This window comes from Leguminivora glycinivorella, chromosome Z (genome assembly GCF_023078275.1).
Source record: "Leguminivora glycinivorella isolate SPB_JAAS2020 chromosome Z, LegGlyc_1.1, whole genome shotgun sequence".
Classification (NCBI taxonomy): Eukaryota; Metazoa; Arthropoda; class Insecta; order Lepidoptera; family Tortricidae; genus Leguminivora; species Leguminivora glycinivorella.
Window position 1 is genome coordinate 51910962 of NC_062998.1, and position 15850 is coordinate 51926811.

The window sequence follows — 15850 nt, forward strand, 5'->3', positions numbered from 1 at the left end:
GTATTTTGGCAGGAGTTGGACGTGGGCCTGGCGAACGGCATCCGAGCCATGAACCTCACGCACACAGGCGAACTGGGCTACGTGCTCTACATACCCAACGAGGTAACCACACCTTTGTTTTTATATACACATACATAAACATACACTTGTAAAAGCCGGAGCACATGAAAACTGCTCAAGTTACTGTCCCACTAGTCCTTAACAGCCGTTGCCTCCTCATTTGTAATTCCCATTGTAATTTAAATTATTACAGTCACATATTAGACTGAATATGGCGGTGACGGTAAAATATTATATTTTTCACCACGTCAACTGGTAAAGCTCTTTGCTATTCGAGAACAGATAGCAACATTACATTTTATCCACAAGAGTGCAAAGTAATTTCATACAAATTTTATCTTGATGTCTTAAGCTGGCTGGTACATTTTACCTATAAATAATGGTTTTTAATCATAAATCTAAATATATAAAAGAAGAAACTGACTGACTGACATATCAACGCACAGCCGAAACCGCTGGTCCTAGAGATTTCAAATTTGGCACGTACGTTCCGTATAAGGTGTAGAGGAGCACTAAGAAAGTATTTTTCAAAATTCACCTCTTAAGGGGTGAAATGGGGGTTCAAAGTTTGTATGTTAAAACAAGATCCGATTAGTACGCGGGAAAGCCGCGGGAAAAACCTAGTATTTAATAAATTGATGAATTTCATTTAGTTTTATGTTTTATAGTCAGTATTTTATTCGTGTTGGGTGTGGTGAAAAATGTTGTTTCACTCGGTGGGAAAGTTTGTTTAACCTTCGTGTCTTGAAACCCTCGCAACGCTCAAGATTCCACTTTTTTAACTACTCACTACGCTCGCGGTTCAATATTGGATCCTTCGCTTGGATCAATATTGGCACGTGCGGTTAAACAACAGCAGTAATTTGTTAATTTAAAATAACTTTGTTGGGTCAAATCTTGTACACTATCACCAAATACTGACGTGCTTCCTTCTTGACTTTGTGTATCCTATAACATCCGCACTCTTTCAGTTCGCGTATCCTATAAAATCCGCACTCTTTCAGTTCGCGTATCCTATAAAATCCGCACTCTTTCAGTTCGCGTTGCACGTTTACCAACGCATCATGGCGGCCGGAGCGAAGTACGGAATAAGCCACGTCGGTTACTATGCCTCGCGCGCTCTACGCGTGGAGAAATTCTTCGCGTTTTGGGGACAAGACCTCGACACCACCACCACCCCTTTGGAGTGTGGGAGGACCTGGCGCGTCAAGTTCCAGGTACATTTTGATATTTTATGATACTTCTTAACATGTGTTACTCACTACCAGACTAAGGGCCGGTTGCACCAAACCGTCTGTCACCGTTAAAGCGTTCGTTAAAGTTAATTGTATGGGAAATTCCATGACGATGATGTGTCTATCAAATGCACTTCGTCAGAAACCGGGCGTTATTTTTATTTTTAAAATGATAACCGCCCGGTTGTGTAGCGGCAACCCACCTAGCGGGATATCCGGCAGCAAGGTTCACGAGTGCCTATCACGCGGGTTCTTGCTTGCGAAAGTGTTAAAGGAATAAGCCACGTCTTCTACTATGCCTCGCGCGCTCTACGCGTAGAAAAGTTCTTCGTTTTAAGCATTTCAAAAACAGGTCAAATTATTGTTAAGGAATATGTTTCATATGATCAGCACTATTAACCAAAACAACTTTGGTTTGACTTACAACCAAAGATAAATAATATCGAGTATTATAGAGAGTTACTGTCAAAGTAAAATGTGTAATCACAGTGCAATTTGAGTGCATAGACTGCCATCTCTTGACACAGGCTTAAAACTTTTAAACCTCAGTTTTGACAATTTGGCTCATATTCTTAGCTTGATATGTGTTCAAATGTCAAATATTAATATTAGCGTCATCTAGCTGAGCGCCCCCCAAAGGTGTAATGCCATCTAGGCCACCGTACCTTTTTCTGTATGGTACTGAGGTACGTTTTTTTCTTAGACTTTATCCGTCTATACGGAGTTATATATGTCTTTGCTTACAACGAAACTCTGTTTTAACACACTGTTCTGTTTTCTGTTTAAACTCTGTGTTGTTGAGAGGAGGTAGGGCATAGCGAATGATATTCCGCTTTGTGTGGTAGGGCACAGCACAGCGGATATCGTCTCGCTCGAATCTAGAGCAGAGCCCAACTGGGGTAGTACCTCCGCCTTACAGAAGACCGCAGCCAAATAGCACTAAACCCTACTCATAGTGTTGTGTTCCTGCCGGTGAGTAAGGCTGCCAGAGCTCAAAGAGGGTGCGGTGTGCTGATGACGGGAGGACTTACGGAACTAACTTGTTCCGTCTATTGTCCTTTGAGTCGTCGGCAACCCGAACCCTCCTTAGAACTTGTACATTCCTTTTTGCTGTGTACTTAACACAGCAAAAGGGAGTGTACAAGTTTCTAATAGGGTGGCAACGCGCTTGTGACACTGTTTGAGTTGCAGGCGTCCATAGGTTACGGTGACCGCTTTACATCAGGCGGGCCGTATGCTTGTTTGCCATCGACGTAGTATAAAATAAATAAATAAATAAACTATAGATAGCTATAAATGTAATATAGACTGTCAGTCAAAATCATCGAAAATAATTGAAAATGTAGGGGTGAAGGTTCCAGTAGAAAATTAGAATTTCCCACCTTTTTAAAGTGTATAAATTACCCACAAAATGTAATTTTCAATCACAGAAAGACATCCCATTCATCGGGCGCGCGGCGCTCGAGCGCCAACGCTCCGAGGGCATCCGCCGGCAATACGTGCAGCTCCTCCTGACAGACCACGAGCACGAGCTCGACCCCTGGTGCTGGGGCGGAGAACCCATCTACCGGGACGGCGTCCAGTGCGGGTCCACCACCACCACCAGCCACGGGTTCACCTTCAAGAAGCAGGTCAGTGCTCACAGTATAATAAAGAGTACTATCGTACTGTATGGTCACTCCCGCTCCCCGCTGAAAGTGCCGCCCACCCGCTCTCGGTTAACTCACAGTTACTGCCTATCAGAAACGCGACCAGTCGACCTGTCATATCTCACTCACACAAGCATGGTACGCGTTCGCCTACACGAGCTTAGACTGTGTGCGTAGGAACGCGCCTCTTTCATATATTTGATCGCCATTGTCCGATGTGTGTTGTTTTATTTTACATAATTGTCCGATATTTTGAATAACTTTTGAACGGAGGAAGTATACATCAGGCCTTAGCTGAAGCCGAGTCATCTACGAGAAACACTAAATGAATGAATACATATGTATATGTAACATTTTGGGATGAATATTTTACTTTAAAAGATAAATATTTACGTTAATTTTCGTTATTGAACTAATTTGGCAATAAAAGTATAATGATCATCTGATGACCGCTCTGGCGTAGTCGGCAGTGACCCTGCCTGCTAAGCTGCGGTCCCAGGTTTGAATCCCGATAAAGGCATTTATTTGTGTGATGAGCACAGACATTTGTTCCTGAGTCGTGGATGTTTTCTGTGTATATATGTATTTATATATTATATATATCGTTGTCTGAGTACCCACAACACAAGTCTTACCATGGGACGCAGTCAATCTGTGTAAGAATGTCCTATAATATTTATTTATTTTATCATCCACGGTCCATATTGGTATATACTGGGGAAAGGCTTTCTAAGGACGGCGAATGAAACACACGTAATTCGAGACTGACATTTATTTTATCTGCCGGTAGGCGGCAGAAAACCAAAGTACCTACATTTCATACAATATATAGCATTCTCCCTTCATAGTTTTTTATAATTTTACAAACAGCTGTAGCAATACACAATTACATCTGCTTAAGTTACTTAACAAAAAATATCTTAAACTAAAAAAAAATATATATATATAGAGGTATTTACTACATACTACAGGCACCTGTAGTTGAGTTGGTAAGCAATACAAACCATGTGTAAGAAATAGTACGAGCAGGTACCTAAGTTTTAGATTAGCGGTATACAACATAGAACCTTATCCGTTATGAGCATACTGTCTAAATTTAATTATTTAACAAATACTATACTTAAATCTACGGTAAACTAATACAAGTTTTATGTTACTTTTGCATTAAACAAATAGGTAATAAATATGACGTATATATGGGTGCTATGGGTCTAAAAAAAATGAAACCGAACGGTTTAGTCTATTTCGAAACCAAATCTTTTAGGTGGGATGCGAGTCCTTTTAGGTCTCGGCACGTCGTCTGACCTCGGTACCTCTGGTGGACGGGGCGGGGAGCGCGCTTCCCCGGCCGCCGCTGGGCTAGCGGGCGCGGGCGCGGGCGCGGACGCGGAAGCGGGCGACCCGTTCTGCTCCTCCGGCGCAAGAGATGACTCATTGGGGGCCGCTCCAGTTGCATAACCATCGATAGCAACATCGTTAGATTCGTTCGTCTCGTCTGACAAGATCGAGTAATCGCGGTGCAGCTGGTCTATGTGTTTTTTAAATACTTTACCGCCGCTTTTGATATAATACGTCAGTGGACCGACACGATCGCATACCGTACCGGTTTCCCACGCAAAATTATTATTTTTATAAAGTTTAAAATATATTCGATCTCCTACGGCGAATTCTCTCAAAAAACCTTTCTTATGATTAATTTGCTCGATTTGCTTACGTCGTACCGTTTCGCTCACACTCGGCCGCAGTAGGTCAAAGGTGGTACGCACCTCCCTCTTTAACATTAGGCTCTCCGGTGTCCTGCCAGTAATCGTATGAGGGGTTGCTCTGTAAATAGATAAGAAATCTTCCATTGCCGTATCTAGGTCAACCTTATCGCGTATAGCTTTTTTTAATGCTGTTTTCACAATTTTTACGCAGTTCTCTGCGGATCCGTTGCTACTAGGTTTATAAGGTGTCACTGTTATATGATGAACGCCATTGTTTTGCAAATAACTCTTAAACTCATTGCTATTGAACGGTGGCCCGTTATCCGATACCAGTTCGAGCGGGAACCCGAATTGACTAAAAATATGGCGCAATTTCGAGATCGTAGTTTTGGCGGAGGTGCCCGGCACGCGGAACGCTTCGATCCATTTCGAATGAGCATCTACAATAACAAAATAATAAAGTGTATTATTCGTTAATGAGAAAAAATCGCAATGTACGCGGTACCACGTTTCTTGTGGCCATACCCACGGGTGCAGGGGCGCCGCCGCGGGCGCCGCGCGCTCGCGCGCGCACGTGTCGCACGCGCGGCACACACGCTCGATGTCGACATCGATGCTAGGCCAGTACACATAGTTACGCGCCAAACTTTTACATTTCACCATACCTTGGTGAGTTTCGTGTAATTGATTTAAAATTTGTTCTCGTAAACTAGTCGGAATAATTACACGATGGCCATATAAAATGCAACCTTGCTCGATATTCAAATTTTGCCTAATATTGAAGTAAGGCTTGAGGTCTACGCTGTTACAATACAACCAATTTGTTTTAATCGCGTTGGTCAGTTGTTGTAAAATTTTATCCGTCGCGGTGTTCTTCGCAATTATTTTGTAATTTATCGGGGCCGAGTCTTCTACAAAGTGTAGGTACGTATCGACACGTGATCGAACATTATCATCTGGAACCGGTATTCTAGACAAACTATCCGCTAAGCAGTTATGTTGGGTACCAATGCATTTCACTTCATAATTATATGCGCCTAATATTACCGCCCATCTTTGGAGTCGGCTCGCTGCCATAAGCGGTATTCCTTTTTTTTCGCTAAATACGGACGCTAACGGTTTACAATCTGTGACCAGCGTAAATTTCCTGCCAAAAATATAATCGTGAAATTTAGTGACCCCAAAGATAACCGCTAAACCCTCTCGACAAATCTGCGCGTAATTGTTTTCGGCGGCGCTGAGCGTGCGCGAGGCGTGCAGCACGGCGTGCTCGCGGCCGTCGGGCCCGCGCTGCGCCAGCACGGCGGCCACGCCGCCCGGCGCCGCGTCGCACGTCACCGACGTCGGCCGCCCCTCGTCAAAGTGCGCGAGCACGGGAGCCTTTGCTAATGCCCGTTTAACTTTATTAAATGCCGCGTCGCACTCCGCGCTCCACACAAACTCGTTCTCCGTTCTTAAGAGTTCATATAGCGGGCTTAGTAAGTCGCTTAGGTTTCTCAAAAATTTACCATAATAATTCACTAAGCCTAAAAAAGCTTTTAATTCTTTCACGTTAGTTGGCAACGGCGTATTATTAACTGCATCGACTTTACTTATCTCTGTGTGCAGCCCGTCAGCGTCAATTATATATCCCAGATACGATACCGACGTTTGAAAAAAACTACATTTGTTCGGCGCAACACGTAAACCGCAATCTGATAAAATACTAAAAACTTTCAACAATCGTTTCCAATGATCTTCGAAGTCTACACCCGACACGTTCAAATCATCCAAATAACACGTAACATATCGCATTCTAAATAACTTATCCATTATTCTTTGAAACTTATTCGGTGCGCACTTAATTCCGAACGGTAATCTATTATAGCAAAACATCCCGTGTAACGTAACTATAGTACATAACTTTTTTGAATCTTCATCTAACTCAATTTGTAAATATGCTTGACTAAGGTCAATTTTACTAAAATATTTTCCGCCTTGGAGTGACGAAAATATATCATCTATTCGCGGAATAGGATACTTATCATCGACTAAAACCGGGTTAAGGGTTGTTTTAAAGTCTCCGCAGAGCCGAACGTCTCCATTTTTCTTGAGAACTGGCACCACGGGAGTCCCCCAGTCGCTCCACTCCACGGGCGAGATGACGCCGTCGCGCTGCAGCCGCGCCAGCTCGGCCTCCACGGCGGGCCGCAGCGCGAGCGGCACGGGCCGGGGCCGCCGCCACACGGCCGTCGCGTCACTATTAATTTCTAATTTCAATTTAGTTTTGTTAAAAGTGCCAATACCGTCCGCAAAAACGTTAGGAAATAACTTCATTAATTTGCTGCAGATATCCTCGTTACTTAATTTTACGTTCACCGAATTTACGTTGTTGTCATCTATGTGTGGAAAGTGTATACCGAAAGCCCTCAACCAATTACGGCCCAGCAACGGCAAACTGGTATTGTTATCGTAAACGATCAATTTCAATCCGTTCACCGTTCGGCCACCGAGTCGGACCGAACACATAATTTGACCTTTAGGTTTCACCTTTTGACCACCATACATTGTTAAATTCGACTCGCAAGGGTATAATTTACAATTTTTAAAATGTGTTTTATATGTACCAAAGGATATAATACTAACAGCGGCACCGGTGTCACCTTCCATCACTAACGGAACATTATTAACGTTTACCTTAACCATCCACTTAACGTCCGGTTCAGCATCGTCGTCGCTCAGCCGATACACCTGCAGGCACCCGTCGTCCGAGTCGGACCCGTCAGATAGCCGTCCGTCGGTCACAATGTTATGCACTCTCTCGGGATCTTTTCTAAAACGACACATTTTGGCGATATGGCCTACGTCACCGCACACATAACACTCACTATTTTTAAACGAACACTGCTGCTCCGGGTGCCGTCCACCACAACGATAACAATGTCCCCCTGACGACGACGACCCTCCTCGGCCGTAGTCGCCGTTGCCTCGACGCTGAGGCCCGTGTCTCGCCCGCGCGCCGCCGCCGCCTCGCTGGCGCGGCGCCCCGCCGCCGACCGCGAACACAGGCTCCGCCTCGCCGCGGGAGCCCGACGCGGCCGCCGGGGACTGAGCCGGCCCCGCCGGCGCCGAGTCTCGAACGGCCGCCTCCAGCGACAACGCCAACTCCGTGGCGCGTTTGAACGTGAGCTCGTCGTCCTCTGTTAGCATTCGCTGCCGTATGCGCTCACTTTGTAGGCCGTAAACAAATTGATCCCGTAAATTTTCCTTTAAGATGCTATTATCCGTAAACTTACAATGTTTACTTAATTTCTTTAACTGCACGAGGTACTCGCTTATCGTTTGACCTTCGACTTGTTTACGTGCCCTAAAAATCATTCTCTCGGCGATCACTGACCTTTTTAACCGACTTCAAAAAAGGAGGAGGTTCTCAATTCGACTGAATGTTTTTTTTTTTTATTTTTTTTTTTATTTTTTTTTTGTATGTATGTTACTCGATATCTCCGAGATTTAGGTGAGAGATATTCTTCGACTAAGGTTACGATTTTTTTTTCAAAACTAACACTTTCGGGAGTTTCCGGGTAGCACAAGTCTATGATAAGATCCAGCGGCTCGGTGCCCACTACCGCAACAAGGTATTTTGGAAAATCCGCAACTTTCACATCATGTATAGTGAACCACGCCTTCAATCTGCTCACGTAAATCGACCACACGTCAACATTCATTTTAAATTCTTTAAGGGCACTAAGGTCAGGTTTTTTATCTTCCGACATGATTTTAGCACTAAAACACTTCTTAGATACCAAATTTATTCACTGGACTCGTCGCCAAATGGTATATACTGGGGAAAGGCTTTCTAAGGACGGCGAATGAAACACACGTAATTCGAGACTGACATTTATTTTATCTGCCGGTAGGCGGCAGAAAACCAAAGTACCTACATTTCATACAATATATAGCACATATTAATGACAGTACGTTTGTTATTCAGGTGTGCCTCGGCTTCGTCCAGAACCTGGACGAGCAGGGCGTGGCGCACCGCGTGACCAACGACTACGTGCTCGGCGGCCATTACGAGGTCGACATCGCGGGCATCAGGTACTTTAGTCTTCTATTTATTTAAGAGCTATGTACCTAGTTCTTGTCGGTGCCCGCCAAGCGAACTCTAAAAGTACATTACGAAAGTAGTGAAAGGCCGGAAAGAAAATTTGAAAGGAGCGGCGATAAATTAAGGAACATGGAAGTGTTTTAAAACGACATGAGTTAGGAATTTCCTCTACGCACGTGCATTGTACAACTTAGTTCATATCAAAAATTTCGATATAGGCTCATAAAAGTACTATTTTGCGCACCAGTGCTAGAAAATAAAATATTTATTATGTTTTGTTGTTCAAAGGAAAGATCAGTCACCAATAAAATTATCAATCATTATTGACAATAAACATTTTCATGCCTTTTGACAGATATGCAGCAAAAGTGAATCTGCACTCTCCCAACCTACCGACCAAATACCCGGACAAGGAGCGTGACGTGTACCAGGCCACCAGGAAACACGACCAGCACCTCGGCAGGCACTACCAGCCATAATATAAATATATTGAACCCACAACCTCGTACTGAAGCTATCTATCATTCGACCAGAAAACAGTAGGCACTACCAGCGTTAATGCAAACCTTTTGAACCCACGAGCCACCGTACTGAAGGACTCTGTACCCTTAACCTGCCTACAAAGTACCAGGGGATCAGAAAACATAAATAGGCACCTCGACAGGCACTACTAGCCTTAATAGAAACATATTGAACCTACTAGCGCTGATACTGCAGGGCTCTTGTACCCCTTGCCTGCCTACAAAGTACCAGGCCACCAGGAAACACAACCAGCATCTCGGCAGGCACTACCAGCCATAATATAAACATTGAACCCACAACCTCGTACTGTAGGCTCCTGTACCAGAACTAAAAATCTAAATAATGGATTTGCAATATTTTATAATATTGTAGTAATCTGTGGGTACAGACCGACAGTTATCGGTTTGGCCAAAATATTCATGAACAACATACTGAAATTGAATACCGGTATTCATCGGAACCGGTATTCGGTAGTTTTACTTAAAATTCATCAATTCGTATAAATAAATAGAATTTCTAACGCCAACCGTCTAAAATTCGCCTGTAAAGTTATAATTTCGATGATTATAGGATTTATAGGTATACTAATGTTGCCTTTAGTTACTCACGAAATACATATGAAAATGATTTAAACCGCGTAAAAAATTAATATTAAAGTTCAGGGGGGTTACCATGACGTGTTAAAGCCGTTTAGTTTAGGTTGAGAGAGAGGGACGGAGCTATGTAACTGCTATAGCTGTGTCCCTTTCACTCAACCTAAACTGAACGTCTTTAGTACGTCATGGTAACCCCCCAGCTGTCACATTTTGTTCAAAGAAGAGAGATTTTATTGTTATTTATAGGCCAAAACAATAAAAACGAAAATAGATGATGCCAGAAATTTATATTTTACTTGGAAATCTCTAATAAGCTTTGTATAGATGTTATAAGTGTATATATAATCATTGTTTGCTATGTATATTATCAGTGGCAAATGTATATTTGTAAAAGAATAATCATTGGTTTCAAACCAAAATCTTAAATATTTTGTAGGTAGTGTACTATAATTTGAATGTACTTGCCAGTGCAATGTTACTTTTGACGTGAAACGTTAGGTGCACGCAGTAGACAGGTAGGACCGAAAACGAGACACTATTATTCTGTACTAACTTTTAGCCGCGGCTTCGCTCGCGTTAGAAAGAGACAAAAAGTAGCCTATGTCACTCTCCATCCCTTCAACTATCTCCACTTAAAAAATCACGTCACTTCGTCGCTCCGTTTTGCCGTGAAAGACGGACAAACAAACAGAAACGCACACACACTTTCCCATTTATAATATTAGCATGGATTTGAGCACTGACTTCGGCCCTGCGTGGATCTTAGCCTTCTGCCTTCTCCGTAGCGGTAGTTCACACCACGTTTCACGTCAACCATTGCGGCTGTGTCTCACGCAGCCTGCCCTAATGCCTCTAATTTATTTAGGCGTAGAGCTATCTTAAATATGTATATCATGTGGACTGAATATTAAACCTTAAGTAAAAATTCACAGCATCTAGAATCTCCGGAAAGAGTGGAACTTACCATTAATGCAATTACTTCCAGCGAGAGTTTACAGCATGTCTTTTCCGGTTTGCAGCGAAATATCGCTGGCTTTTCGCTGGCAGTATAACTGTTTAAACTCAGTAATAATGTAACTTGTTAAAATTTTATATATTAAAGTTTACGTATACTATTAATTTGTTAATTTATAACAGAAGTTTATAAATTATTTATAAATGATGCAAAGCGTCAATCTTGCCTTATTATGGAATAGCTCAATTTTTGAATTGTATTATTAGTTGGAGTTAAGCAATAAAAAGCCAATTATGAGTAAGTGTCAATTTTAATAGGTGATTAATAAATTTTAGATATGAATTCGCTGTTTCATTATAGAGGAAAAGGGACTTCTAACTTCACTTCTATTCCCACATACCTAACGAGGGAATTAACTGAAATCCAGTATGGGCTATATCTTCTTTCTAATACTAATAAAATGGATTTTAGATTAATGATAGAAATTAAATGCATAATAATTGCACGCAGGCGGAGCGGGAGTTATATCGGTCCGGCAAACCGTCACGCTGCCGTAGGCAATATTCAACTTCCGCCCCATGTTGCATAATGTACTATTTTAGTATCTATTGGCTAGTTACTGACAAATTAGGTACAGTCAGAACCTTAGGCCACTGTACAACTATGACATAGTGACGTTATAAATCAGATTGTAAGAAATATCTTACGGCTTGTCATTTTGACATGGTTGTAGAGTGGCTCCAATTGGTTGACTGTACCTAATTATAGGATAAAAAAATGCGGGAAAATAAAGGTCAGGAAGGGACTAGAATAATTTGCAGTGAAACGAGGAATCGATGGCTTATTAAAATCCGTCATTCATTAAGAAAACATTTTATTTCCATTACATTTTGACATCTGTACGAACTGTTTCTTTGGGTTTCTACTTACAGTAAAATAGTTGAAATGAAGCGAATCGGGCACTTGACAAAGCTACCGGGCCGTCCGTCCTTACTAGTGGCGTGACTTTCCCGGGAACATTCCCTTATCGTGTACGGCACATCGCTAGTCCTGTATGCTCAACCAATTTCATTCCTAGGCCACTACAGAACATTGAAGATACACATTGAATCATTATGGCATGGTTCTATAGAAGACTAAGCATCAAATTCCTTGAGGATTAAAAAAATATAGCTAAGGAAACGTGTACCCATAATTAACGATTTATATTATATTAAAAAAAAATCTAGAAGATTTTTCTGGACAATTGTACTGAATGTTTCCAAAAGTAACTTTCTAATAGTCAAAAATATTTCGAAATGCAATTAGAGACTATATCCAATGAGTTCTATAGAAATTACACTTTTCCCTAATTTCCATCATTTTCTCATAAACATTACAATCTATAGAACAAACTGGATTATGGCCAAACGCACAAGTGTCTCTATGATTCGGTCAAACTGTGTTTTTAGAAAAAAAATTTAAATCCAAATAAAAATAAATGCGGTTTGATACCTTAGCGTAAGGTGCTTTGCGCACACTAGCGTCCCCTCCCCCCACCTGACGCAACCCCCCTTTTTACCCTAAAATATGTCCCAAAATTTAGTTTTTTTTTAATTTTTGGGGAAAGTATACATTTTAGAAAAAAGTTGTCAATGAAAGAAATAATGCTCATGAAATTCCCAAGAAGAAAGGTCATATAATATTTTTTGATATCATGCACTATTTTCATGTTATCTACATACATAAAAGGCAAAGTCCTAAGTGACTGACTGAGTTAAATCAAGGTAAAGCTCAAACCGCTGATGCTAAAGAATCCAAATTTGGCACGTAGGTTACTTATAAGGTCTACAAACCCGCTAAGGAAGGAATTTTCAAAATTCAACCCCTAAGGGGGTGAAATGGGTGTAAAAAAATCGTATGAGGATCTACCTTTATTTTGAGAATATGAGCTTGAAACTTCGTGTAAAGACTATAAAGGTAAAATTACAATGGAAATAAATTAATTAATGAGGCTGGCTGAAGTTTGTATGGGGAATAAGTTTTATTTCAAGCTACAGGCTTGAAACTTGGTAAAAAGGTACTTCAGAAGGGCAAAAACTAGTAGCTTGATAAACTTTGTCAAAATTCTGAAATTAAACCACTAATACACATATGACTATTTCATTAAGTACTGAGTTATATCGAACTTCAACAAGCTAATGCACGAATATGGTAAGTGCTACAAAAAAATGCATATAACCTTTTTTGTCTAAAATTTAATAAGAATTAATTCTTTCATAGACACTTTTTCCCTAACTCTGATACTTTTCTGAAAAATGAAGAAAAACCGTAAAACGGGACCTATTTCGTGCTAAAAGGGGGTGTTGCGTCAGGGGGACGGTAGGGGACGCTAGTGTGCGCAAAGCACCTTACCCTAAGGTACCATACTGCATTAAAATTTTGCTGGATTTAATTTTTTTTAATTTCCCATACATTCGAACACAACTTGACCGAATCACTAGAATCTTATAATCGCTTACGAAAGCTACACACATTGAACACAATACATAATATATCAATTTCAAAAGTATTAAATAGGAATAACGTTCGTACTCGATATCCGATTCCTTTTCAACACTTTATATGTGTATTACGTCATTGGCTGATCAATAGGCGAGACGACTAAAAAACTATTTAGTCCGTCAGTTAGATTATCAAAACAATTTGGTCACATATTTTTTATTTTTACTCGTAAACGAAAACTGACGACGGCACAGTGCGTTGAAGTTTCGCGTGACGTCACGCCTAGGTACAGTTTTTACATAAACGTTACGTCACAAGCCTCCACTAATTAGTTTTTCATTAATTATAAAAAGGGAGAAATATCTGTCCAGTATTTTTGGACGATCTATCTGACGGACTAGATTGTCATTTTTTTACGTATTCGTCATTCCTATTACATGACATGCTTTATATTGTTCATTTATATTCTCTAGTGTTCAAAGTCAGGTATAGACGGACGACGCCGGTTTGGCGAAGCAGCGAGCGTGCGGGCCCATCGCCTCGAGATATAGCCACGAAGGTATCGCTTAACTAGACATACAGAACTATTCGCCCACTCTGAACGCAGTCCGACCCTTGTTTGAGCTCATTAATACCTAGGGCGATTTAGACAAACCATATTTACATTTTTACGAAAACGCTTCCGCTTGATGCGGTGGCTGGCTATGTTAATTTACATATATTTGTTTTTTACGCTGTTTAAAAGGCGTTACTAATTTGATCGATCGCTAAATGTGGTTGTTACAGTAATAATTAAATATTTAGTAACTTATACCGATAATAATACGTTTAGTTTGTCTAAATCGCCCCCCCAACTGTTTTCCCCTGTAGTTTGTATCTAAATTCGTTTCTCTGTTGAGCACCCCGCGCCTTCTGAGCTGTTTTCAGAGTGCGCCGCGGGGCGGAGCCACTGCGCCACGAGGCTCGTAGGGAACGCCTTCGTCTGTTGTTGTCGCTTGACGCTACGTGCGTTGTCTTCTCGTACAATCTGACGCCGCACGCAGCGACTAGCGTCAACACGAGATCAAGGCGGAAGCGGGCCTACTTAGAATATTTTCAACTAATAATTACTAATTATTTTTATATAAATAAGTAGATGACAAAATTAATATCAATAAAAGAAAACTTAAGTCAAGTAAAGCACTAAATCAAAAATGGATTTAGTTCAATTTATAGCAATTTATTGTTAATTGCAAATAATCGATTTATTTCTATGTCTATAAATAAATAAAAATTCTAATTACAATAATAAGTTGTCGAATAAATCACACAATGATTAATTTCACCGTAGTCAGTCAGTCAGTAACAGAAACACTTCTCTTTCACGCTTACGAGGTTGTGGTGAGACTCTCACCGTGAGAGTGAAAGAGAGCAACAGAGCGGGAGTGAGCGCAGTGGCGCCGCTATACGAGCGAGTCGCTTATAGGCTACGACTGCCCCCTACCGGTAAATACAAAACCTAATTTAAGTTACTAAAATATTTCGAAATTACTCTATAATAAGGGAACTTACGTATATATTTATTCTTATAATCAAATTTAGGTATTTATTTTAAAGACTAGCATACATCAGTTATACTTAAATAACATTTTTCATACATAAGTGGTTCGTATAGTATTCTTTAGCCTAGATATAGATTACACACGTGGAAAATAAGGAAATCATATTGAGCACAAGTCCGATGAGATAGTTGCCTTATCACAGTACTAACTAAAAGATACTACCAAGCGTAGGCCTCAACTAAAATTCCGATACAGTCTTAAATGCTGAACAGTCGAGAATCGCTCCCGCTTCAACTCTGGTTTGTGGCCTCGACATTTGTACGGTTTGACCACCAACACTGATTGGGTACGTGAACTTGTGTGGTGACTAAAGTCTTACATGTCGCGTTTAGAACTCAAGTACAATTTGGTCAAGTTTCAAATAAGTAACAATTCTATTACATTGTAAATGTAATAGAATTGTTACTTGTAACTACAAACCGACTTACTTTTGTTACTTTACAAACTTACTTATCAAAAAGAGTTGTTAATTTGTACCAGAAACCAGAGTTGGACGGTAAAGCACTAACATACATTGCTATCATTTCGCGTCAGCCCATACAGTTATAATAGAGGGAAGGAGAGCGAAGCGATAATTTGGTCCAAAACTAATTTTACTGTAGACAAAGTTACGAATACGATACTATTTCACAATTAAATATTATTCAAATAAATGGAAATATTGGTTATTATAAAAACGTGCACCTTTTACTTCGAAACATATTATTTTAAATTGTTTATATCTTTGATGCAAATATTTGAAATAAAAGGTACACGTATTATTCACAATTTTTCAATACAATCTGGAATTGCAATATTGGAATTGTTCAAAATCATTGTTATTATAGGAAATATTATTTCAAAAATACATTATCACGATTCTGGAAAGCTGATAGTGAATACATTCCTATTTTAGACTGCTAATTGCATTAGAATATTGCATCAACTGCAATTAAACGATGCATTTAATACAATA

The 15850-nt window shown here is 40.6% G+C and overlaps 1 protein-coding gene across 1 annotated transcript in view; it reads left to right on the forward strand.

The window, feature by feature from the left end:
- The window catches only part of LOC125241068 (pyruvate dehydrogenase phosphatase regulatory subunit, mitochondrial), a 49279-nt gene extending 38127 nt beyond the window's left edge, over positions 1-11152 (forward strand). The window contains exons 13-17 of the mRNA XM_048149368.1: positions 13-102; positions 1098-1277; positions 2726-2926; positions 8621-8727; positions 9093-11152. Of these exons, the coding sequence (XP_048005325.1) occupies positions 13-102; positions 1098-1277; positions 2726-2926; positions 8621-8727; positions 9093-9216 (702 nt within the window). The 3' untranslated portion in view covers positions 9217-11152. The remainder of the gene's footprint in view (positions 1-12; positions 103-1097; positions 1278-2725; positions 2927-8620; positions 8728-9092) is intronic.
- The last annotated feature ends 4698 nt before the right edge of the window (positions 11153-15850 follow it).